This window comes from Crassostrea angulata, chromosome 6, assembly GCF_025612915.1.
Source record: "Crassostrea angulata isolate pt1a10 chromosome 6, ASM2561291v2, whole genome shotgun sequence".
NCBI classification, from domain to species: Eukaryota; Metazoa; Mollusca; class Bivalvia; order Ostreida; family Ostreidae; genus Magallana; species Magallana angulata.
Window position 1 is genome coordinate 25,779,951 of NC_069116.1, and position 27,386 is coordinate 25,807,336.

Sequence of the window (27,386 nt, forward strand, 5' to 3'; positions counted from 1 at the left end):
TCGACGCTTATTTGATGGTCGGTCACTGATGGTGGTTTTACAATACGAAATAATTAACATTAACCGATTAAACACTTGCACGTTTCTTTTTTGAAATAATATCAAATCAAATTTATTTTTCAGCGATTAAGATGGGACAAAAGATGCGAATCGATAGTATCTAGCTAATTTTGGACATACCTTGTTTTTAAGAGTTTATCGGAAGTTTAGTGCAAATCAAAACAAGGTTTCCTCTCCTTTTCGAAAAAAAATTTGATGTAACAATGACCATGGGAAATGTGTAAAGAAGGCATACTCATCAATTCTTTTATGCATCGTGAGTTGAAATACTAGTAGAAATCAATTAAGCATGTAAGTTAGTTATCCTTTAAAAGAAGAGACCAGGCATAAATATGCACTTGATACATGTACCACTGTTGTAAACAAACAGTCATCATCATTATAATTCCTTATTAGTCCCCTACCGGTTTCACCGGAGGGGACAATAGCTTCCTCTGCGTCCGTCAGTCCGTCCGTCTGTCCGTCCGTCCGTCCGTTCGTCTGTCTGTCCCACTTCAGTTTTCCAAGCTTTTTTTTCTTTATGCGTTTGAGGAATAACATGAAATTTGCTGAACAGCTTCAAAATGTCAAACTACAGATCAAATTTACATTTTTTTAGCGTCTGGTTGACATATTTTCGAGAAAATCAAGTTTTTATATTCCAATTTTTTAATGTTCGGGTTCGGTATCGGGTTCGGTGTGTAACGAATTAACGAGGAAAGTATGTAGCCAGTAATAATATTGTGCATTACTTGGACCATTCATTTTAATGTTTCTAACAAAACAAATAAGTTCTCTAAAATAGTTTCAAGCATTGTGTTGTTAATCTAATCGAAAGGGTTTTTGTATAATTACAATCGGGTTCGTTATCGGGTTGGTCTGTTGATTCCGGGTACACAAGACGGTAAGAATAATATTCTGCATAACATTGCATTGTTTCCACAATTTTCAACAAACCGGTAGGGGACGTGTATTGCTTATGCAATACTCTCAGAATGCTTGTTGAAAATAGGTTTTGCATATTAAAATGATGCCGTACAAAAATAGATAAGGTTAGATTGATCGTTCAAAATAAGCGTTTCATAAACATGTCTTTTGAGCACCTTATTTAAGTTTGACCTATTAAAATGTACACGTAGGGAGAAATAAAAATCTTACATTGATTCAATTTCTAAGACACGGGAAACACTTATTGTCATTGTATAAAAAGTTGAAACGTAAAAAAACAATCTTTTCCTACTCGTGACGAATAAACGTTTTGTTATCTCTTTAATAATATAATAATACAATAATATAAACAGTAATCGTGGTATTTCGAATCACCTTGCATTTCGTGTTTATGGAAGTTTGAAGTTTCGCTTTGTTATGTACAAAACAAAAAGTGAAACTAGGATATAATCAACATCAATGTTATAAATGTACTCTCGCTGACCCCAGTAAAGGAATTTGCTCAGTGAAAATGCTGTTGGATATTTTTAATTTATGTTGTAACTTTAATATTTGGAGAGAATTGACAAAGCAAATAATCTAAATTCCAGTATAACAAGGACATAACAACGATTTGTAAGCTCTTTGTAAGCTCAAAATATTTGATTGACTATAAGAAATGCCTTACTGAATCATAGTATATACATGTACATGCAGTAAAAAATAAATTTTGATCAAACCGTGACTTTGCCCCTTTTAAGCTCTCCCAGAAAGCACAAAAGTCTACAATTTCGTACTAAGACGAAAATTAGTCAAAAATATTTATATATCAAAACAATTCTAAATCATTTTTTTCTCTGATTATTTACAGCCAACTGCGCTGGCATTATTGTCTTTTTTCCTAAGGTAAGCTTAAAAGGAACGATAAATTGTACATAAAGAGAGATTTTCTGGCAAAGACACTTTTAATGAACACTGTCTATAAAAACACACCCATTTGAAAACAAAATAACAATTAAATAAAACAACTCAGTACTGTTTAAAGCTGGTTCTTAAATACCGTGTTCGTAATCTATACATGTTACATATATATGTGTAGTTGTCTTTGCACAAGAACATAAATAAAGCGGAATTTACATTTTTCAAGAATATTAAAAGCACGTTCAAGAAATGGAAATTCACGGATTAGGAGGACCCACGAAATTCACCGACATTAATCAATCCTCAACGATCAAATCCACAGTAATTTTATAATTTTATGTATTATTGTAAACAGTTTAAAAAGTAGTACTTGGCCACTTCTGGGTTTTTTTTTGTGTATCCCGTTTGACAGTTTTTACCTTTCAAATTCCCCAGGAAAATGAAGATTAAAATCAGGAAAATAGAATTCCTTAAAAACATTTGGGAAATTCGTTAAGACATTTTTAAAACTTCGATTGGAATTTAATTTTATATAGGATAGTAGTTGCTCCTGCAGGAATTGATATGAACATGAAATAAAGTTTTTCAATAGAATATAAGAATAATTCTTCGATTAAATTTAATGATGATATGTCACATTATGTCAAACTTTTTAGATTTTTTTTTTACTTCAGGGAATAATTCTATTAAAGTCAATTTATTTTTAGTTTAGTATTTTTCGTACTCGCAGTGTTATTTGCATACGAGGAAAGTTTATATACATTTAAACATACATGTAATTATATAGAAGAATAAGAAATAGTCATTTTGGTCTATAGTTGATAAAAAATTAACTTTTATTTCATATTAAGGATATTAAGGATCTCTTTGCAAGAGATTATCTTAAAAAAGTATTAAGGTTAAAAAAATATTTATGAAACGCGTATCATATATGTCGATGTACACTCTTAAAATGAATATTGTTTAGCATTTCTTTCCAATATCTTAATAAGAATGAAATAAGTAATAGCAAATTGAGCAGGTGTTTAATCAATATTTTAATGAAGCCAACAAAGAAATTTATTCAAAAGCGATTGCAATGAAGATCAATAAAATATAACTGAAAATCGTAATAATTAAGAACGCGTTACTAGTGATTAGCAGTATGTAAATATCGTCACAGAAATCACAATGTAAATGTCAGACAAAAGTTATCAAATACATAGTACAGAGATATCAAATCAAAACACTAGTATTACATATTGCATGTATTAAAGAGGGCAGAATATTAAAGCATTTGAGAATTTAAATTAGATTTTATAAATTAACAATTAGCACACAGCAAACTCAACAAACAAGCAGGTAATTACATCATAATATACTACAAGTCTCTTTTCATGGTATTAAAGATCAAGTCAAACAAACCTTTCAGGATTGAAAGAAAAAGATCCGAAAAATCTTTAAAAACACCTTTGTTAATTTCGATGCAAAGAATTTAATTTTATCTTTATTCTAATATAAGAAAAACTATGCCGAAAAAATGTCATTCAATAAAAGGCAAAAGTGTTTAACACGTCAACATTTAAAAAAATAATCAGAACAGTACAGTCCGGTTTTTCATTCTTATATCTCATCAAAAATCTAGCCCATTCCGTTTCTTATTCGATGGCGGCTTTGGGGTGTCAAGTGGATATATAGAATCCCTTTTATATCTTCTGAAGTCATTTTCATCCCGATCTTCATCATCGTCGTCATCGTCATCTCTGATGATACCAAATGCTCGACAGCATTTCATGCAGATACAACCCATAGCCATTACACCAGTGAGTGACGCCAGGCTCAACAGGGCATATTCTAAATAAGGAAACCAAGTCGGCAAAAGAAGTTCCTGGGACTCGTCTACCGCTAATGCTGAAAAAAAAAAGATTATAACAAACTACAATTTCGAAACAAATAAACTCAAATAATTCCTAAATGAAAAGTGTTTTACATATTCATACTTTTAAACTTTTCGTGTTAAAAAATTACCTTTCACTCAATCAGTATCAAAATATGCATTGTTTCTTTAATGTATTATAATTATTAACGCACATGGAAGTGTAAATTTTTCCACAATTTTTGGTATGCATATATATGTTTCTTACGCTTAGAGATAATTACCTGTGTCACACCTGATACCTGTGTGGGAACTATCACAGGTACACACAAACCCTGTGGGAGAATCAGTGCATGATCCGTGCTGACATGGAGTGGAGGCACAAGTAATCACTGTAAAGGCAACAATGAAAAGATTTCAAAGGTACCATTCCATTAAGTTTTATCTATATATATAACTGAAATACAAATACGAGTTTTGTAACCATCAACCAATACGTCAATGTAAATAAGTTGATTGCTGTACGATTTCATTTCTATGTGATAACCATATTTCAATTGAGATTAAAACAGCTCTAAGAAAATGCTGAGGAGATCAAAACAAATATACTGAATTATGTTTGTAAAAAGGGTATAATACCCATTACTTGATTGCATTTGTCATATCGTAAAAGTAAACCATACTAACTTATTTATTACTAACATGTCTACTTACTATATGAGCTTTGAGCTATTAGAAGTAGATGCCGAAACTTAGGCATGCATTAACTACCTTAAATAATTCAATTAACATGCAGATGGATTAGATGGTGATTAATTTGTTAATTTGGTGTCGGTCCTGTTTTAATGTAAAATATGAACGAACATATAAATGGATTGTCATATAATATCATATATCAACTATCTAACAGTTTCAATTGATTTTATTCTCAAGCTCTGGAAAAGTTTAAGTAGAAATCAAACAAATTTTGTAATATGCATTAATTACTACATCTGAGGATTAAACGAATAAATAAAGCAAAATTAGAATAAACAAACTGTTTGATTTCAACATTTTGAACGTAACTTACCTGTATCACACAATGTACCGGTATAAGTGACGTCACATTTGCATTTAAAGCCAGATGTCGAATCACTGCATGTTCCATGAATGCATGGATTGGAAGTACATGTTTTCCCTAATTTATACATAAAGTTTTGTGTTTTGAATATGTCTCGATCAAATGCTTATATTTTACATAGATATAAGTAAAACGTATCTATCAAGTAGATAATAAAGTATTAATATCCGTACGTGTATCACATATGGTTCCCGTGTAGAGTGTACTACATACACAATGAAATCCCGATGATGTGTCGGTGCAAGTTCCGTGGACACATGGGTTTGAGGAACACATTATTACTGTAAAAAAGGCAATAAATGTTTGTAGAATAGAATTGATGTAAAGTTAATATGATAAGGAAAGAATTTGTCTTTTAGGAAGGCATCGCTCTTTTGGTGTCCTAAAGTGTTCAGTCTGTCCGTCCGTTTGTCCGTCAAACATTACTTTTGTAACATATTTAATCATTTTTTGTCTCAAATTGGTCCATATTTCAAACTTTCAAACACGGAGGGGATTCTGACTGAGTGTGTAACCTAGAATTAAAGCAAATTTCTTTGAAATTCAGTTTTTAACAAATATTTTACCCCTCGTGGTCAAATTTTTCTGCATCTATTCAATTATACGAGATGTCTTACTTTAAATTAAAGGAAAATGCTTTAAACAAGCTGCTTATTTGACTTAAATGAAGAACTTTCCTTTTTGTTTATTTTTTTTTGTTCCTAGAATGTAGTGATCATGACCTTTTACACACAATATTGCAAACATTTCCCGCTAGAAAGAGAGCATTGGTAAATAGGACTGTCCCGCTTACAGCAAGATTCAAAGCTATATGGTGACCGATCTCAACGATTGCAATGGAAGATGTAAAGGATTTGGACGCCAAAGTACATTTAGCCAAATATTACATTAACACTTTTAATCAAAATGTTATTTGACTTACACGTGTCACAAAATACACCTGTATAAACAACGTCACAGTTGCATTTAAATCCAGAGGCTGTATCAGTGCATGTTCCATGAATGCAAGGATTAGAAGAGCATGTTTTGCCTACAAAGGCGAAAAATAACAAAACAAGACTTGTTAAATAACACCATATATCCAAATACTTATAAATGTTAGCGACTAACCCCTTGATTACAAAAGTGATAAATGCTTTACAGTAACCAAACTATATAAATATGATTTAAAACTAAGTTTGCCTCGAACTAACAAGGACACTTCAAATTAACCCGCCCAGATATCTATATCTGTCTTATCTATATATGCGTAATAACTTACCCGAATTAAAAGAATTGCGAAGATGATCAGTAGATTTATTTTTTAAGAGATAAAGAACTTTCTTGTACACTTGTGGTCTACAAAATTAACAAATTTTTTAATGCATACTTTTATCGCATTTGATTCCTGTGTAGAGTATATCACATGAGCATTGAAATCCTGTCGCTGTATCGGTACATGTTCCATGGACACAGGGGTTTGAGTGACATATAACCACTGGAAAAATCCACATAAGATTTTTTTAAATCATGGGAAGGCAGAACTGCTTTCATACACTGTTTAATTCAAACAATTGTCATCTTAGCTTAACTTTCTTTCTTTTTTTTTTTTTGGCTTTCTTAGCATTTTCGTGATAGACATGTAGGGCTTAACTGCTTTTATTGGCAAATCTTTATAAATAAATTTTTTATTTCATTTTCACATTTTCAGATCACACAAACGTATTATATGTTTAAACATTTTAAAATTGTGCCGTCGTGATGTAATATAGCTTTAAATAAATCTAAAAAAAAACCAAAAAACAAAGAATAATCAAACAAAAAAAAATATTTTTTCTGTTTTGTATTAAGATATTTTTCCTTGGATTTATAATAATAAGCAGCGTTATTTTTGAAACAAATTTTGGTTGTTAATTTAGGCAGTTCTTCATATGTTTATAGTTTATATGTTTATATGTTCATAGCATACCATAAGTTTAAACTAAGTTTACTTTTTGAATGAAGTGTGAAAACTAAATTAACGCCTGATAACTTGACAGTTTAATTTATTATACATTGTTTGCACTTAAATGTAACCGATTTAAAAATACAGGTTGTTTCATTTTCAAACCGATACGATTCGTTCTGGTATAAACCAACACGACACGAAACATATATAATTCATTATTCATTTAATACATTTTAACATTAAAATGACAGAAAAAAAGTTAAGTGTACGTACGTTGATCACATTTAGCACCTGTGTGCCTTTCATCACACGAACATCTGAATCCGGATGCAGTGTCTGTACAGGTTCCATGGAGGCAAGGGTTAGACGAACACAGTATTACTGAAAACAAGCAATTCGAATTCACTACCTTAAGTATCATTCTTAAAATATTTTTTAACATATCATATAACGTCTTAGATCAGTGTTGTCTTTTTCATTTGTTTTTGGAACAGCTAATAGAAATATTAGGAGCATATGCACGACATGAAACTGAGATAAAAAGGTAACTTGAATTGACTACTCTCACTTTTATTTGAAAGAAAATGTATACATACGACTGTCACATTTGCTTCCTGTGTATTTTTCCTCACAGTGACAGCTGTATCCCGACAAGGTATCGGCACAGGTACCATGGATACATGGGTTAGATGTGCATTTCACGGCTAAAATGATATTGTTGAAGTTTTAAATGTTATTGTAATATTATTAGTCTCTACATTCTATTCTTTAAAGATAAAAAAAATAATTTTTCATATACATTCATTGTGATTTTATTTTTTTTATAGTATAAATAAATTCTAATGGAAACCAAACCTATTTCAGTCAACGAAAACGTAAAGAAATGACCATCCAATATCATTTTAAACCCCAACAATTGAACGTTTTAAGAAATAATAAAAGTCTGTAAATTCGTGGCCAAAGTCACACATAGTATTTAAACAACTAACTTTGTAGTGTTCGTAATGGCTGGGTTTTTAAAGCACCAGACATAAGGTACCCTTACATGTCTATAATTAGGGTTTTTATGTTATGGGTTCAATACAACCAAAATTTAAGGCAATATGTTTTCTTTTCGTTTGTTAAATATATCAAAAACTGAATATCCTTAGAAATTGTGCTTTTGAACGCTTGTATTATAATATATATATATATATATATATATATATATATATATATATATATATATATATATAATTGGAAAAAAAATTAAATTAACAAAATTGTATTTCACGACCAAACTGAATGGGCATTTCCACTATTTTATTCCCCTTTTTTTATTGTTGTAGATTTAGGCATTTCTTGATTGGTTTTAGAATATTTTTATTGCATATCATATGTGTTAAATAGTTTACTTTTTGTATGAAGCGTGAAAACTAAATTAACGCTTTATATAATTTGACACTTTAATTAATCATACATTGTTTGTATTTTAATGTAATTAAACGAATTTAGAAATATTTGGTTTCATTAAAGACCCGATATGTATAAAACAATACGATACATTACATGTTAAATTAATTATTCATTTATTAAATAATAGCATCTAAATAACGGTCTAATGAACAGAAAAAAGTTAAGAATACGTACGTTGATCACATTTAGCTCCTGTATACTTCACATCACACAAACAACTGAATCCAGACAGAGTGTCCGTACAAGTTCCATGCAGGCAAGGGTTAGACGAACACAGTATCACTTAAATTAAGCAATTCAAATTCACAACCTTAAGAATCATTCTTAAATTATTTTTTTCACATATTACATAACATCTTAGATCAGATTTTTTTTAATAACTAATAGAAATATTAGGAGCATATGCACGACATGAAACTGAGATAAAAAGGTAACTTGAATCGACTAGTATCACAATCATTTGAAAGAAGTGTATACATACGACTGTCACATTTGCTCCCTGTATACTTTTCCTCACAGTGACAATTGTATCCCGACGAGGTATCGGCACAGGTACCATGGATACATGGATTAGCTGTGCATTTCACGGCTAAAATGATATTATTTAGATTTTAAGTGTTTTTTTTCAATATTTTAAGATTCTATATCCGTTTTTGAAAATAAAAACTAATCTTTTTCATAAAAAATCATTGTGATTAATCATATGTTTAAAAAAAAATTACGAATTAACTTTTATTCATTGAAGTTTACAAATCAAATTAACTTTTTTCACGTTAGATAAGACTTACAACGAATAATCTGAATAATAAAAACAAATGAGATCTTATGACTGTCACAAATAAGGCGGCATAATTTATTGCTGCATTTTAAGTTAAAATTTGTACAAGACCTTAGGTAAAATGATCAAAGAGAAAATATAATACTGATTTGCATTAATCAACTGTATATAATCTTACGAGTGTTACAGGTCATTCCAGAAAATTTCGGGTCGCAGTTACAAGTAAATCCTGTAATCGTGTCCTGACAAGTACCATGTACACACGGACTGTTCACACATTTGATAACTAAATTGAACAAAAACAGAATACATAATTTTATACATGTACTAGTACATGTTATAAATCATTAAATACATATTAGTTTATAGACTGCTTAATGAAAGGCATCATTACATATCATTTGTTCCGTATTATAAAAGAGCTGTTTACTGTGTAGGACAACTGAGATTTGAAAGAGATATAGACATCTCATTTAAAAATCTATATCGTGAAATTTGGTTGTTTTTTTTTTAAATATAGTACGGTTAATGAATGGCTGTGTAACTAAATAAATACAAGTCATGAGGTATTTCGTGACAATTTTAAAAAATGTGCTGACCTTATTCTTTTTCTGTTGGCATGAAATTTATACGATACTGATCAAAATTTCGAGAAATGGTGGATTTTATCGTTTTTAGCATATTTTATTTTATTGCTTTGCGTTCAATATGATAATCTTTAATTTTATAAATAAGTGAGATAATACCAACAGAAAAAATGCAAAAAAATATATGTATTAACAAACAAAATCTTGATTTGTAATAAAATAGTACTGCAAAAAATGTTCAAGTGGTAAACAAGAGCTGAAAAATTTAATCTTCATTTTTTCTGTTTTGCTGTAAGTCTATTTTTGTTTGAGCCTAATTCCATAATGTAGTATCGAATATATCGAATATTACGTCAATAATAATTTATTTGAGTAAAAGCATCCTTAAAGCCTTCTGTTCTCTATGTTTTGCTCCGTAAATGAAATTTAAAAAGCTTGCCTCTATTTGTCTGAGCAAAATCGTAACGCTCTTGAATCTGTTTCTGTGATAGAATTTCCTCTCATAATGCCTTAGTAGACTCTTACCCAGATTTTAATCGCCCTTTTTTAAATTTCCAACTGCTCTGCGACTATTCGGCCAAGCTTTTATTGTGTTTTTTATTGAACAAGTACATTGTCTTTAATGTTTCACTTTATTAGAATAAAAAAAATGTTGTCTTTAAAAAAAGTGTCTAATTTATATGATATCTATGATAATCAAATACTTTCGACATTGTTGGCATTATTAATACGTCATGTTAATCGAAGCGGCTTTTTAAGTTATCACAAAGTAAGTACATTCGTAAATAATAATGTGGTCGTCATAATTTGCAATAATATCGCATATTGGAGCTTGTTTCAGATATGCACATTAATCTCAGTAACTATTAGCCGGAAGTTTTGAGTACGATCGGGTTGGGGTTTAACGGGTGTTTTTATATTAGTTACTTCCCTTCTAGAATATTCCCTTTTCTAAAACAATCGTGGATTGTAAGGTAAGACGTGGCAAATTTGCTGAAATAATTTTTTACATAATATTGCTTTTTTATGGCTGTTATAACAAAGCATTCAACTTATATTGTGTAATGATGTAAGCTGCCAGAAGTAATATATATGGATGGTCTAAATTTATGAAGATTTTTGATCAATTGAATATATCTGCATGGTGTTTATTTATGTTCGGCTGAAAACCACTTGAGGGTATGATAGTCAGAACGGAATGCAGCAGTACTAAAAAAATCGATCATTTTACCCGTTAAGTATTTACTATTTATACTTTTTTTTAATTATTTCTTATTAATCCGAGCAAAATGCTCAAAACGAAAATTCGGATTTATCGGCGACGAGGAGCCAGCGTGGGAGCCGCAGACAACAGAGGCCCGAGAAGGCAGGACATGCACGCAGCAGTACAGCAGCAGAGGATGTAGCGCAACCTCCAGTGAAAATCAGATGGTGGCTTCCCATTCCCCTCAGCCCTCCACAGCACCCATAATGGTGGAGCCATCCGTCACAGTGCCAGGACAAACAAATGCTATGGGCTCAATGTCAGTCTTTAACGTTTTGCAATAACTTAAGTCAACCTGTCATTAACAATTCAACACAAGTAGATTTAGGGTACCATGTAGATAATGCAACCAAAGAAAAAATTGTCAATGGGGAATACGTTAATTTAGCCACCCTGCTTGTGCGTGATGCTAATAGGCTACAACTATCCACATAGTCAATGGACTCCCAAGGCCAAATAATAGATTGACAACCATTGAGAAATGGACAGATGCCTTCATCATTTATGCATGCATATATCTTACAGCCCACCCTAGCAAAACACACCAACTTTTCAAATACATGCATGACGTTAGGTTGGGGGCAGAAAAATTGCAGGGTTGGGTCACATATGATCAGCAATACAGGCTTCGGATGGCAATTAACCCATCAAATAACTGGGGGGGGGGGGGGGGGGGGGGGGTAAGGGATAGCGAATTGTGGCTGGTGTATATGACGCCCATGATCAAGTCCAATACAAATCGTCCATCATTTTCGCCAAACAAGTGCTTTGACTTTAACTACAGAGATTCTTGTACCAGAATCCATTGTGCAGATCTGCACCAGTGTATCAGATGCAACAATAACCATCCATTAATTCGCTGCATGGACACTCAAACTCCTACACACCCAAATGGTCAGTCATTTCGGAGACAAGGATTTACATTTAGACCGTCTCACCTATCAACCAAGGCAAGTCTTACCACAGTCAAAACAATTTACACCACAGTCAAAACATGTTACACCACAGTCAAGACAAATGGGCCCTTGGTGTTTCCCCACTAAAGACACGACAAATATTGGAACATTTAATCAATTACACAGATAGAGAGGCGGCACATACTTTAAGGGAGGGTCTAGTTAACGGGTTTAAGTTGCAATACGAGGGTCCCCGGATTCCAATTTTAAGTAGCAATTTAGTGTCTGCAAAGCAGCATCCAAATGTTTTACAAGAAAACATAGATAAGGAAGTTACAGAAGGGCGTGTGGCAGGCCCCTTTCAGTCTCCCCCATGTTAAACTTTCATGTGTCCCCTATAGGTATTGTTCCAAAAGCTGATGGCGGTTAGAGAATGGTAATGCACCTTTCATACCCACTGTCTGCAAGCATTAATCACAACATTGACCCTATTCACACAACAGTAAAATACACATCATTCGACACAAAAATTCAAACAATAAGTCATTTGGGGAGAGGGACAATTATTGCAAAATCTGATATAAAAAGCGCCTTTCGTCTACTTAGGATATTCCCAGGGGATTTTGAAATAATAGGTTTACAGTTTCAAGGTAAATTCTATTTTGATAAGTGCTTGCCATTTGGGTGTTCCATTTCATGTAAACTATTCGAAATGTTTTCCACATTCTTAGAGTGGTTAGCTAAGGAAAAATCAGGGTTCAAGACCATTCATCATTACTTAGATGATTTCATCTTCATAGGGAGTGCTAACACAAGTCAGTGTAAATGTATTATGAAAAATTTTGAGGAGTTGTGTTCGGAAATTGGTGTACCTTTGAACGCAGAGAAAACAGTTTTGCCCACTAATAATTTAGTGTTTCTTGGGCTGGAATCGACACGGTCAAAATGCAAATCTCTATTCCACAGAAGAAAGTATATCAACTTTCTACTCTATTAAAATTTTGGGTAGGTAAGAAGAAAATTAAGTTGTCGGAGCTACAATCTCTAGTGGGCCAGTTTTACAATGCTATGATAGGAATTAGTAAACCAAATCATCATATTCGGATATCTGGTTCCATGCGCCAAGATATGAAAACCTGGATCGAATTCTTGGAGAGTTTTAATGGGGTGGTATACTTTCCAGACAGTGAGTGGAGTACCTCAGATACACTGAAACTGTTCACAGATAGTGCATGGTCAGCAGAATTAGGTTGTGGTTGTTATTTTCAGGACCAATGGATGTTCCTTAAATGGCCAGAACAATGGGTTTACAATGAAATTTTGCGTGATATTACTTTTCTAGAGTTAGTTCCAATTGTGATGTCATTGATGGTCTGGGGTAGCCTCTTGTATTATAAAAAACTTATCCTTTTCCATAGCTTTGGTTCATATTTTAAAAAACAGTCATCTAGGTCAGAGCGTGTCATGTCATTAGTGAAGCCTTTATGCTAGTTGCTTTAAAGTACAATATTCAGTTTAAAGCCAACCACATCCCAGTCAAACTTTATCAAATAGCTGACTCTATTTCCCGCAAAAATTGGGACACTTTCAGGAGCCTGGCATCTGCCTGGCATCTGCAGCAGACACAAAACCTCAGCCCATTCCGGAGCAATTCTCTCTCAAGTGAAATAGAGCGTTTATTCAGTGCATCTATGTCAGTGAACACTAGCGAGGCATACAGGGTAGGGATCCAAGCGTTTGAACAGTTTCGTATTGGCCAAGGGTTGTCACTGGTTTGACCGCCACCAGACACACAATTGAACATGTTTATTGCTTATCTATCAATAAAACACTACAAACACTCGACTGCAAAATCATACATTGCAGCGATAAGCTTCAAAAGCAAAAGTCATACATTATATGATCCCACAAAAAACTTTGTCACCCAAAAGCTACTCCAAGGTATGAGAAGATCCACCAATACAGCAGACACACGGTTACCAATCACACTGGACATTTACAAACCATTATCCAAAACCTTCAATTTTTTTGCTATAGCAATTATGAAACCTCATTGTATAAGGCTGCAAGTTTTTGCAAGTGCGCCCAAGCATTACAGGGCCATTATTTTGTCATTTTTCGGGGAAACCACTAACACGGTATCAGTTTAGTGCAGTCCTAGCTAAGGTCTTGGCAAAGTCATCCATTGATGGTAAGAATTTTAAGTCGCACTCCTTTCGGATAGGAGCAGCTACTACATTGGCGCTTCAGGGCGAAACACAAAAGGTCATCCTATTGGCAGGTAGATGGCAATCTAATGCCTATCGCACATTTATTCGTTAATGATTAGAATTATTGGGCTAGTCTTATATACCATAATACATTCATCATTTGTTGTAAAAAGTAGCGAAGCTTAACAAGTATTCGTTCATGATAAGCATTATTGGGCTAGTCTTCTATCATACATTCATTATTTGTAGTAAATATTAGCTAAGCTTAACATCTACCAAGTTTTGTGCACATAGGTGTCAATAAAGTGTGGGTCATAGGATCCTCCATAGTCAAGAGAGCAAGCATAGAGTCCAGGGAACGAAAGGGGGGATTAAACCTTGGAATAGCTAATACCGAAATATGGTGGCAAGGCTAGTGGGAGGTATGGTCCTTAGTCAGTTAATTCCCAAGCTTCGAGTGCTGCGAAGAACTGAGAATGACCCGGATATTTTAATTATACACTGCGGAGCAAATAGTTTAGGTCTCATTGAGTTAAAGTCTTTGTTGGAAAAGCTCCACGACACACTGGAGCAAATAGCCAAGCTTTTCCCTCGTTCTAAATTGGTATGGTCAAACCTGCCCCCTAGATTCAATTGGAGGTAGTCAGAGGATATTAGGGCCATGGAGGACTCAAGAAAAAGAGTGAATAGGGATGCAATATTGTTAGTTACGGCTATGGGTGAGAGTTTTATTAAACATACTCAGTTTGACAGTAAGGACCCAACAATATTTCATTATGATGGTGTTCATTTGTCAAAAAGGGGAAACGATTCATTCCTAGAAAACATTGAAAAGGTTGTTACATCGTTACTCAAGGTTGAAGGAGAAAGAAAATGAGCAAGCTCTGGCCGCCGGTGACCATCCATCTGTGTTGAGGTACTGCCGCCGCCACTAATAGTCTTTGGTCCTCCCATCATGGCGGTTGCAGTTCCATAAATGCCCGTAATAGACTTGCATCAGACATGAGGCATTTATGGCCCTTGCAAGTGGCGTATTTCGACCGCACCTCAACACAAATGGAAGAGTCGACACATATTCTACGCTCATGACGTCATATTGGACAGTTGATCCTAATTCAAATCCATAATGATGGATATGCACATGTTAAAATTTGTGTCCATTTACTTGTCATTCAAGATTGTTTATATTATGTATATGGCTTAAGTAATGTTAAAATATTCATTATAACGTTAATGCACTTGCGGTTACCCAGTGCATGATTACGTCATATTTGCTTATTGATAGTTGATAACGTCATGTTTGCTTGTTGATGACGTCACAATTACGTCATAGTTGCCTATTGATTACATCATGTTTGCTTAATGCTTGTTGCTTTGCTTTTTGCTTGCTTGCTTTTGTTGGGGGCGGCCCTGCGGTAGCCCCCATAATTTCACCGCGGCCAGAAGCGCCAAATAAACTATTTTTAGATAACTTGGTTTTAATGTTATTTATCAGGTATCTGGGATAAATGTAAATATTAGAAATAAGGTATTATATGAATGTATATCGGTATAGTAATATAGGTTGGCCAGTTAAAAAACCCTTTCGGCTTGATGGGGTTTTATCACATGACCAACTTGTATTTATATCCCGATGTATACATGTATTAACAAATGATGCTTTATTTCTTAAATATTTTCGCAAATCTGGAGTAGTTATAAAACAAAATCTTGATACATATTAAAGAAATTAACACCACAGATTTTGATGACCCCTTTTGCAAACAAGTTATTACTTCTCACACATTGCGAAAAGATTGGAAAGGTGACTTTGACTGGAGTGGCCTACATACTTTTATCGCACTTGATCCCCGTGTAGCGTATATCACATAAGCATTGGAATCCTGATGGTGTGTCGGAACATGCTCCGTGGACACAGGGAGTAGATGTACACTTTACCACTGGAAAATACACATTAATTATATTTAAGACATGGTTTCATTAAAAAATTTCAATGCTGAGTCCATACAAACGAACAAATTATTTACACTGATTTTTCTGAAAATAAAAACAAATTGTTATATTTTGCGCAGATTTTCTCAAAATGGAACTGAAATAGAAAAAACAATATATACAGATTGAAATTTGTAGATATATTGCACATAAAAATGCTTTAAATATGTTACTTTAGTGACAATTTTTAAAAAGAATTAATGGATTGTTTTTGAATTTGAAAATATCATTAAAAGATAGTCGATGGATAACATTTATCTCATTTAAAAAATATATTACAAAATATAAATATTATATTACATTATGATGAAGCGCTAACGTTATAATATAAAACTTTAATCAAATCCTTAATTAAAGGGTCACAATTTTGATCAAAATGCATTTCCCTTTTTGAGCGTTTGCAATGCCTTAGTAAGGAATTTCAATTAGTCGACCACAATTTTAGTGTCAGTCGTCAAGTTATAAGCAAGATACGGAGCTCCCAATTCTTTGTTATATAAACAATGCTCAGGTTATGGGTTTTTTACATCTTGTATGTTGGAAAACAAATTCCAAGTTTAAACCTTATTTGAATGTAAAAAGCTAAGATATGTTTGTTCATGATCGAATCGAATAAGAAATCGGCTTGAAAAATAACATAGGATTGTGAGTTCAGTTTCCAGCATATATCTCGCCAGCTGACATTAGATATAAATAGAAACATTATACAAGACCAAAATCGTGATCATGCCCCTTACCCTATAAGTAGTCTAATATTAGTATCAATTTTATAAACTAAGGATATTTCTGAAGCCATCAAGTATACGTACGTTGATCACATTTAGCACCTGTATACTTCACATCACAAGCACAACTGAATCCAGACGGGGTGTTTGTGCAGGTTCCGTGTAAGCAAGGTTGAGACGAACACGGTATCACTAAAACCAAATGATATACAACTTCGAACACCTATATTTTGTATAGCATATGTATAATCAAAATTACTTTAGATATATATTTGCATGCATTGTTCACAAGACTTTTTTGTCTCAAGAACTTGAGATGTTGAGAAAAACATACAAATCAGAATATGGACTTCAAAAACGCTTAAACACAGGGTTGGTATTTTTTCTTTCTTTATTTTATAGCCACTTAGTCTTATTAACGTTTATCGTTAAAGCAAAGTATTGTTGCAAGTCAATTTCTTTTTGCTCTCTAGAGCAAGTAAGGTAACTGTAAGGTTTAAATTCAAGTTTTTGAACCTACGTTTAAAGGCAATTGATTGAAACTAATATCAGCCCCAAATTATCATCAAAAGTTTAAATCAAACGCATTATCGTTACTATTATTAAATTATTTTGCATAATTTTCATTTACCATGATCTCTTCAGAAAAACATTCCGCAATAAAATATTGCTCATCATTAGATTCATCTGTTTATGATTTTTTAGTTAAATTACGATCGCATGTAATAAAGCACCCAGATGTTGGATTTTTTTTGTTCAATCTAATAAGATCATGAAGCTAATGCATGTTGGACATTTCGATATACTAATATTGAAGAAAATGCTTTGAAAAACATGTATACATACGACTGTCACATTTGGTCCCTGTGTACTTTTCTTCACAGTGACAGTTGTATCCCAGTGGGGTATCGGAACAGGTTCCATGGATACACGGATTAGATGTGCATTTGATGGCTTAAAGAAAATAAATTTTATGCCGATCGTTAATGTTTTTATAAACTTATTTTAATTACTTTCAAAAATCAATTATTTAAATATATTTTTTAAGCAACACTTACCACATATTAACACAACACGACAATAAAATCATCGATTGTTTTTAATTATTGCCTTATTGATATATTTAAGATCTTACGCGTGGCACAAGTAAATCCGGAAAATTTTGGGTCGCAGTTACAGTTAAATCCTGTACTCGTGTCCTGACAAGTACCATGAACGCATGGGGTGTCCATACATTCAATAACTATATTAAAAAACAGGGCAATAAACCACAGTTAAGTGAGATTGTTAGTATACAAAATGACAAATTAAGATGAAATATTAATATAAATTATATAATAAACACAAAAAATTGATCATTTGAAGAGTCAGCTTGCTTCTTCGGGAATCTGAACTAAATGTGATTGTAGATTAATATGTGTATGTGTACTTATTCGTTTCGTATTTTTCTATTTTTTGATTTGTTTGATAGAATCTGAAATTTATATCAGTCAAAGTTTTACTGCGCAAGTGAATTGAGTTCTTCCTTTCTGTAATTTCATTGGTTCATAATATTAACCAATTATATTGAAGCTATGTATTTACATAAGTTACCTATAATTATAATTAAGGTAGAGCAGTATACCGTTTCCAGAAAATACTATCCAGTCGATATCCGTAACATATTATGGTGTTTAAATTTCATATTAACTTATGTTTTACTTATCAGTGGAAATGTTTAGTCTCTGATTTTATTTTAATTGCATGGTTAATACTCAAGTGTATTTTTATAATTAAAGTTAAAATACTTGGAATGTGTCTGTAAAGTTCAAAGGTTAGATTTCTTTACACTACGCACTGTAATTGATTTTTTGTGAAACGTATAATGTATTTAGGGTAACTTATAGCTAATGTAGTTTCTTTCATTTTGCCAGTTTTCTCATATAATGTATTATCTTGTAGGTCGATGCCTTTATATTCATTATTTAAAAAAACTCCATATACACGGCACTCCATCTTCATCATCTTCCTTGACTGCTCGGTTACATAAAGACATATATATTATAACGCACTTTCCTAGATGATGAATACGGCATGCCTACAACTCGTCCATCTTAAAAAGCGAAACAACTTGCTGGCTAGAACTATCGATAAATGTACTTTAACACGTCGCTCTATAAAAAGTCTTAAGGTGCCTCACTACACCTTGAAATAGTTTCTCAAATCAGATGAAAATTACTTGATAATGATAAGAAAAACATGATGGATAAGAAGTATATATGTCTAATAGGCGACAAAATGTGCATTTTTAGATAAAAAATGATATTTTTAAAAAAATTATTTAGTAAACATAAACAAAAGCCCTAGGTGGATTAGAACTCGTGACCTGCGGTTCACAAGCCCGATAGGGGGCGAGTTCGATCATTAACTAGAGTTAAACCACGGTAGTAAGGAAAACTTATGGTGCGCATGTTTGTGTTCGAACGCACATTGGTCGATGTCTGGTTAAAAAAATGAGAAAGATGTTAATTGCTACTCAAATTTTTACTGTTCATAAAAAAAGGACGGACAATACCTTGTAAACACATTAAATCATATGTGTGCACGCACAAATTTATCACATTGCATGTTGTGCTGATTAAAAAAAGCAATTTTTGGAGGTTTCGTTTTCCGCCGCCATCTTTAAACTACCTGACCAGAGACAGACCAGAGACTCTCCGTTTGTTGGACCACGGTTTCATTTTAGTCGGACTAAAGTGAGTTCGATCTCACTTTAGTCGAACTACGGCGACCGTGGTTTGTGATCAAACTCGCTCAGTTAACCACTGAGCTATGACGATATACATCTGAAACGATTGATACAAACAGTTAAACAAAACATTTAAATCGCCATCTTGTCTTAAAAAAGTATAAGTCTCGGTGTAGTGATGTACCTTAAGATAGACAGGTAAAATACGGTTGAACGTCAACTTGGGAAAATCGTAGCATAAGCAATACTACGATATCGCCTTGTTGCTGTGCTTTGAATTTGTATTTCGTTTTATGGATTTTTGAGATTGTTGACGATTTGTTATGGTCATTTTTTCACGCCACCTAAATATTAATCTTTTAATATAGCAATATTTTGATAGGTACATTATATCAATAATGATCTTTAATTGATATGTAAATCTTTATTTAAAGTGAACTTTAAGAGACCAGAGAGAACTGTTGGTACAGAACAAAAGAAAAATGAATGAGCTTCAGCGTTTACTTTCAGATTTTCAGAAGTTGTTAAAATATTTGGTCTTCTTTTTATATGCCGAACATGCGGTTATTGTTTAATAGTCATAACATTTTAACACATCTATTGTTTTAAGGTGCTAAAATTGTGATTTGGCAATTTTCATTACCACATTGTAAGTATTCTTTATCTCTAAGTTTAAAACTCTTACCTATGTGTGAAGTTTAAATAATTTACTGTCATTTATTATCTATGATAAATGACATATTATTCTCTGTAAAGGGTATTAGTGTTTAATGAGCTGAATGCAGACATGTATAAAATTGTCATTGTTTTTATAACGTTAGAGAGGTGTAATGTCAAGCAGAACAACTGGTAATAATCAATTTCAGTCATCACCGACGATTTGTAAGTTATCTATTACCTAGTCGTAACCAGATTAACTGCCAACCTACCACTCCCACTTATCAACAAATACTGGCACGATATCTTTTTGTTTCGAGTTGAATAAAACGACGAAAGATCATTTCTCTTATACACATAAATTGATCTAAATTAAACAGCCTGTTGTATTGTTTTGAACAAATGGCCAGTTTTTCTGGTTTTTTAAAAAAAGTTTTACTTTTATATCTAAATACCCTTTTCACATAAAATTCCTGTATGGGTAGGAGGGCACTTGCACTGAAACGAATTTACTGTATTGGTACACGATCCTCCATTTTGACATGGGGAGTCACTGCATGTTATAGCTTAAAAATTAAAACAAACTCTTAGTCAAACATTATTACATGTCTAACGTTAAAAGATTGAATATATTCATTTATGGTTTTGTGTGGGATTACAATAGATAGTATTGTTCAGCCTACCCTTTTCACAAAACTCTCCCGAGAACTTGTTCGAGCAGTGACATTGGAATCCATTTGGTCCGTCCTGACAAGTACCACCGTTCTGACAGGTGATTCCTTCGCTGCATGTCTTACCTAGTTTGGAGATTTAGACAATTATGGCTCTTAAAATTAAGTGTCGTCATTGTTTTATTTTTTTAATTCGCGTACTAGTATGTTGGTGATGCCAATAAACATAGCACATTGTATTAAACATAACACATTGTATTAGTATTTGATTAAAAAGCCAGGTAATTATGCCAGTGCCAAAGTGTTAGCTTTACATTAATCTTACGTACAAATTTCTTAATATTAAACATATTTGTCATAATAAATCTTTTTCTAACTGTGCATTTCAACAGTTTTTTCAAATCCTTTAAATATTAAAATCTAATAGAAAAATGAAAATTCACGATGGACAAATTATTTCCCTACATAATATTTTGAGTATCTATTTTGATTTTCTGTAATATTTAAAGGAATCTATAACATTCGGGATAATAGTATTTTTTCCAGGAACCAAATTCTTTTGACAATTTTTCAAAGGGAAATTTCTATTCCGACCGAAATTTTAAAATCCCAAAGGATTTTTAACAATTTTTGTCAAATCATTTCAGAATATAATTTTCTACAGAAATAAATATGTTTCGGTAATATTTTTTATTTATCCTATAGATATTATTGTTTTAAGGCTCTCTATTTTTAAAGGTAAAGGAGAATATCTCAATTTCAGGTGAGTTACAATAAGAATGAATGTGGATATATAATCTATATGTATAGTAGTCGTTCATATGTCTATTTTTTCTTGAACAACACCTTTGACAAGTGTTTCAGTGCTTTAGACAACAGGCATTGCCTTTGGAAATTGTCTTCACACTTCTCTAGCCAAAAGGTATTACAATTTATGAAGCATTTTTTCCAAAAGAATTAAACATGTACTTACGCGTGTCACAGTCTATGCCTTTGTATCCAGGGTCACACGAGCAGATGAAGGAGGAGGAGTGGTCAGAGCACGTTCCATGTTTACAGGGGTTGTCACTGCATTTCACCTCATCTAAAACAAAACAATGTGCCAATCATTTATTGAAAATTTGTATGCAACACATTTCATCCTTTTAGAATCCGTTTGGTTAAACATTGCATGATTTTGTGGTTCTCTGAAATGCTGTTCAAGTTTATTAATATCTATATCCATACAGAAATAATCGAGTAACAAAATCTAAAATTAGCAACCTAAAAATGGTTTATTTAAATGGACTATATTAAAACAATATGAGCTGCAAATTTCATGTTAAATTTTTTTACGAAAATGTTATTTTCTTATAAAACAACAAAAAATCTCACAGGTTTTAATTTTCTGTTAGCTTTATTTTTGTAGGGAAAGGCTTTTAAGAAGCGTTAATTGAAGCAAATTGAATTATTGTCATCCTGTACAAAAATCAGTTTGCTTTATATTTCTTAGAAGAAAAATCTTTATTTTGACAAAAATCAACGATTTTATCAAATCTTATTTATCATAAAAGTGTAAGTTACATGCAGACTTATCATTCTTACAGGTTTTTGAACTAAAATAACATTCAAAAATTCAACAGCTCATATTGCTTTAAGCATGACAGTCATTAAGACTTAATAAATATACTCAACATCATTATTAATTTGTTGATTTTTAAAAAATCACATGGAACAAATGTTTATTTGAACGTTCTTCATGGCTATCTAAGGTTAAGTGTACGTTTGCATAAAAAATAAATATATCAAACGTTAACAATTTGATTAATAGTGTTAACGAATGATGTTTCCAACATACTTTGTTTACATTTTGTGATGTGTCGTAAATTGGAACAAATAATTTGGGATCTACAGGGAAACACGGTAATGGCATCGATATTTGGATCCTCCTTGATCAAGATAATGACCTTTGTCCAGAGATCACACGATTAGTATTTCTCCCCATGATTTAAATGATCACAGGTCTTAACACTTTCCTCAGAAAAAAAGTTTGCGCTAAAGAGCAACCAGCAAGAAACTATGGTATGCGTTTCTTTTAGGCTCCTTGGGTGGTTAGCGTGCTGCTGTTTTTGGCTTATTTTAAACATATTTTAATTTAACATGAAAATGGTGAACGATCATAGTGTGTTGATATTGCAATAATGTTGAAAAAAATATCCCAATATATTTTTAATCATTTTTATTCTCTACATTTTATCATGCACACGATGTTAAAACATATCGACAATCTTGGTTGACGTAAATTATCAATCAACCATGAAATGACATTTTTTTCATCAATTAATGATATTTGTTTCAATTTAAAATTTAAAATTTGAACCTTCTTTTGATTTTTAATTTTAGGATGTTGTTCATTTTTTAAACGTGTTGTCGATTTTTTGTTGATCATTGGAAGAGAGAGAGAGAGAGAGAGAGAGAGAGAGAGAGAGAGAGAGAGAGAGAGAGAGAGAGAGAGAGAGAGAGAGAGAGAAGAAAGAGAGAGACAGACAGGGAGAGAGAGATAAAATAGAACAAAGATTTTGAAATTAGCTGCACTGTATTAACCAATAAACATAACTGACTTGACATAAAAGATAAAACGAAGTTATGTATTTAAATGTAAAATAAACGTAAAGATGTAAACGATTTTATTACGTACATAGGTCATAAAAAGAATATGCAAATTAATCTTTTTTTCATAACAAACGGCAAGTTGCATGCTTTGCGAGATAATAACACATACTCATAATATATCCACGTGAAAAAAAAACAAATTACACTGTACTTAATAATATCATACCTGTAAATGCTAATATCTGTAACTTTCGTAGTGTATTGTTTCTTTTTCGAAAGTTCTTTAAAGAACAACTTTTTATTTAATTTCAAATTCTGCTCTCAAAAAGCAAATGATTTCACATTACACTCTAAATGATAGAAATAAATTTGGCTCACAATCGATATTTCCAAATAAAATTGTTCAAGTCATCCCCTGTCAACCTTCCAAAAACGATGATGACTGTTGAAGGAAATAAATTATATTACGTAATAACTCAAAAGCATAACTTTTGATAAAAAATGATCAAAAAGTAAATAAAGCCCACGAGACAAATCTATAAGATATGATGAATTGCAGCAAATCAATATTGTCAAAAGTCAAAAATCAAAAGTTCTCATAAAATCTTTCAATGGAACAGTTACATAATTTCAGAAACAAAATGATTGAACGAAAGTGGAAATCCTTATTCACTTTACTTTAAAAATTCAATAATTTTTGGCATGAATTTTTATAATTTTATTTTTCATTATATATCAAGTATGTTACTCCGCATTATTTATTTCAGATACGTTTTAAAAGAATAAAGGGAGGGGAAAACAAGATACATGTTGGAATGTAAGTACTAAAAAGTTTAGTCGTCAACACAAATGTAAAGCTTATTTAGATTATGTACTGCTCGATTTAAGAGACAGAAGCTCTAAGTGTATGCCCAAAATATTTGTATCAAATGTGCAACATTAAGTATTTTTGATATGCATTTTCTTTATTGCAAAATCTATGCAAAACAAATACCGGTTTCTAATCTTTGTTCTAAACGTTTATGTTAGATTTTTCTTCTAACCATTTAAAGAAACTGAATGTAAAAGGCTGTTTTAAGGTTATTTTATAATATATTAAGAAGGTTCTTATTGTAATGAAAATGAAATTAAAACATGTAAAATATAATGATGTTATGTGACATGAAGTATGATTTTTTTTCAGTGGGATACGAATTAAAACTGTCCATCCTATGATTTCGTTGATCCTTTTAAATGCGCAAATGTATGTGTATCAAGGGGCTTTAACAATTTTATTTTTCTGTATATTTGGTTTGTTTTGTTTCACTTAAATAAGTGTAGTTCTAAAAGATAGCAAGAGCATATTTGTTCATACCAATAACGACAGTAATTTGTCGGGGAGATAGAAACTTAAAATAACGTGCAAACTGTCTTTCAATGTTCATATATCATCGTTTACGTGGAGGAATTAGACTAAATCTGAATATTTACAAAAGACTTTCAACTTTATTGGTGAGATCGGCTTTTTCGTTTAATTTAAAGGATGTTCCATAGAGACTGGGGTATGTCGACCAGGTGGTTTAATAGGTGCTTATCTGTAGACTACCGAACATATCAAAATGTATGTAATAACACTTGAGAATCATTACTTTAAGTATAGGTTGATCAGGTAGTCGTAGCTCACGTTTTTACAATGTTAGCAAACTCATTAAAAATGCAAAACATTACAGGTTTAATTAATAAGAACAGTGGATACACAAAAAAATTTGATTATCTGGAATGTATAAAACTCTTAAATTTTATTAAAATTTTCAACTAAAGGAATATCAGCATTCCATAATAATGTTAGAAATAAAAGAATCGGTATTTTGAGATACGCAAAGTGAAAAGAAGTGTCATTGGGCATGCCTTATTGAAGAAATATTTGTAAAATTGCTTTCAAATGTACTACATAGAATACTATTTTACCCCAATCAAATTGAATGTCATGTATTTGTTAAAAAAGATGTACTAACTTTATTGTAGTCCAAGTTTCGGCTTCAGCCACATTTTGACTATTGAATTAATGATTATAAATAGCTTTGTGCTCATATTAATTTATTCACTAAAGCAAAAAGTCATGTTTCTCTTCTCTAAAACATCCCCTCTATCGCTTCAATTTTCAATACACAATGCAAACGACATTAAAAGTACCCGAATGATGTTGATATTTTACGAAGAGTCCCGTGAATGGATAAAAGATTTTTCCAATATAAATTATGGTACAAAATGCATATTTTCATAAAAATTATTCGAGAAATAAATAGGAAACGTATAAAAGAAAAGATTTTAAAATGCTTGACACAAATTAATTGAGACGTATAAGAAAAGCTTAACTTTTGAAAACCTTCGGTAGAAAAGAACGCATTCTTATTTGAAATGAAACACCATACAACTACCAATATGAAAAAAACTGAGAAATTGTTCCTACCTTGACAACAATCGCCTTTGTAGCGTAAACTGCATTTACATGGAGATGATACGGATATAAGCGTACCATTATGTTCACAAACACGACATGTTTTGTTTTGAAATCTTTCGAAGTTGGATAACAAATTGCAATGCTTTAAACAATTGTCAATATTGTGTGGCTTCAGATTAGCATCACAACAGAATACGCGTTCTCGGTGTTGTTTTTGGTGTCCACAAACGCCATTACAACTTCCCCAGGATCTCCATGTAAAAATATGACAGTCGTCAGATCCATCCAATTTGCATTGTTCTGCTGTTACAAGCAGACAATTTGTAATAGAAATCAAAAGTATTGATAGTACTCGATTCATATTCGTTTTCTTTCAAGCAATAATTGCAATAAACACATCGTATTTAAAGTAGTGATCTCACGATAGCAAAGACCGAACAAAAACAAAAGAAAAGCTGTCGGATAACAATCACTTAAAGCGGATCGCCTTGTGATTTCCGACGTTGATGGTCAATAATATACGGTGGGAACATTTAATTGATTATTGTTGTATTCGTATGAACATTATCTTATCATGTCTGTACCAGATATCAAGGGGAGGGCATTCCATCAAGTAAATATAATAGCTTTTATAAGTTATATTCGTTTTGGAGCTCTTTTGAGAACAATTTCAAACTTAAAAAATGAATTAAAAAACAAACATCATATCTATTCCATATCACAACATAATCATTATAGATTGAATTGTTCATTCATAATAAATTAAATTAATTGGACAAAGTATTTAAGTTAAAGAATATCATTATGGGTTAGGGTCTATTAGAAATCGTGTAAATTATTGTATATAGAATCCGGTTTCTTAAACATCCTCTCTCTCTCTCTCTCTCTCTCTCTCTCTCTCTCTCTATATATATATATATATATATATATCAGCTTCCTTTGATAACAATACGCTTTAACGTCATATATTTTAATTAAATCTTCCAAATATCATTCTTGCCTACAAATAAACAAATGATGCATTTTGTCTATGAAATTTGAAAACATTATTTAGCCATTATAACTTTTTTAATGTTTATTTTATCATTTTTGGTACATTAAACATTGAACAATTGATTATTTGAAAGTTAACTCTATTAGCCTTGAAAAATAAACTGACGTGCTATTTTCTAATAATTATAGTATTTCTAAGAAAAAAAAATCAATGTATAAGGAAACGGCATGCGTAATACCATTTTATATTGTCATACCTCGGTTTAAAATATTTCATTATTTTGAGTTTTAATGACAGATTAACTATTTTTTTAAGTCCTAGTGTATGGCAAGCATTATCTGAACTTTTCTGCAACATTTTTAAACTTTAAAAAAGGTCAAAACAATACTGAAAGCGGAACTAGAATGGATCTTATAAATAAAATTTAATTGTTGCTTTTAGTTATTTATTCAAATATTTCGGGAAATTTGCATGTTTTTCATTATGAAAGTGTAAAATACATGCATCACTATTATGAAATACTTTTTCACTACATGTACATGTGCCTATCACTAACATTGCTCTTTTATCGCACTCTTGGGGGAGGATTTAATCTCAGGTTTGATGAT

At 32.0% G+C, this 27,386-nt stretch overlaps 1 protein-coding gene across 7 annotated transcripts in view; it reads right to left on the reverse strand.

Annotated features, from left to right (window-relative positions):
- Nucleotides 1–2,911: 2,911 nt before the first annotated feature.
- LOC128190197 (fibropellin-1-like) overlaps nt 2,912–27,386 on the reverse strand; it is a 123,494-nt gene continuing 99,019 nt past the window's right edge. For 6 of the 7 annotated variants that reach the window (XM_052862143.1, XM_052862141.1, XM_052862142.1 and 3 more), the window contains exons 2-19: nt 21,726–21,836; nt 20,765–20,878; nt 20,537–20,647; nt 17,832–17,939; nt 17,543–17,650; nt 16,781–16,888; nt 15,812–15,919; nt 9,201–9,308; nt 8,726–8,833; nt 8,419–8,526; nt 7,386–7,493; nt 7,063–7,170; nt 6,232–6,339; nt 5,785–5,892; nt 5,036–5,143; nt 4,812–4,919; nt 4,027–4,134; nt 2,912–3,777 (exon numbers count right to left, since the gene is read on the reverse strand). In XM_052862143.1, coding sequence (XP_052718103.1) covers nt 3,500–3,777; nt 4,027–4,134; nt 4,812–4,919; nt 5,036–5,143; nt 5,785–5,892; nt 6,232–6,339; nt 7,063–7,170; nt 7,386–7,493; nt 8,419–8,526; nt 8,726–8,833; nt 9,201–9,308; nt 15,812–15,919; nt 16,781–16,888; nt 17,543–17,650; nt 17,832–17,939; nt 20,537–20,647; nt 20,765–20,878; nt 21,726–21,836 — 2,126 coding nt within the window. In that variant the 3' untranslated portion in view covers nt 2,912–3,499. Of the gene's footprint in view, nt 3,778–4,026; nt 4,135–4,811; nt 4,920–5,035; nt 5,144–5,784; nt 5,893–6,231; nt 6,340–7,062; nt 7,171–7,385; nt 7,494–8,418; nt 8,527–8,725; nt 8,834–9,200; nt 9,309–15,811; nt 15,920–16,780; nt 16,889–17,542; nt 17,651–17,831; nt 17,940–20,536; nt 20,648–20,764; nt 20,879–21,725; nt 21,837–25,793; nt 26,213–27,386 lie in introns of those variants that run through there. The other variant, XM_052862139.1, reaches the window with a different exon arrangement.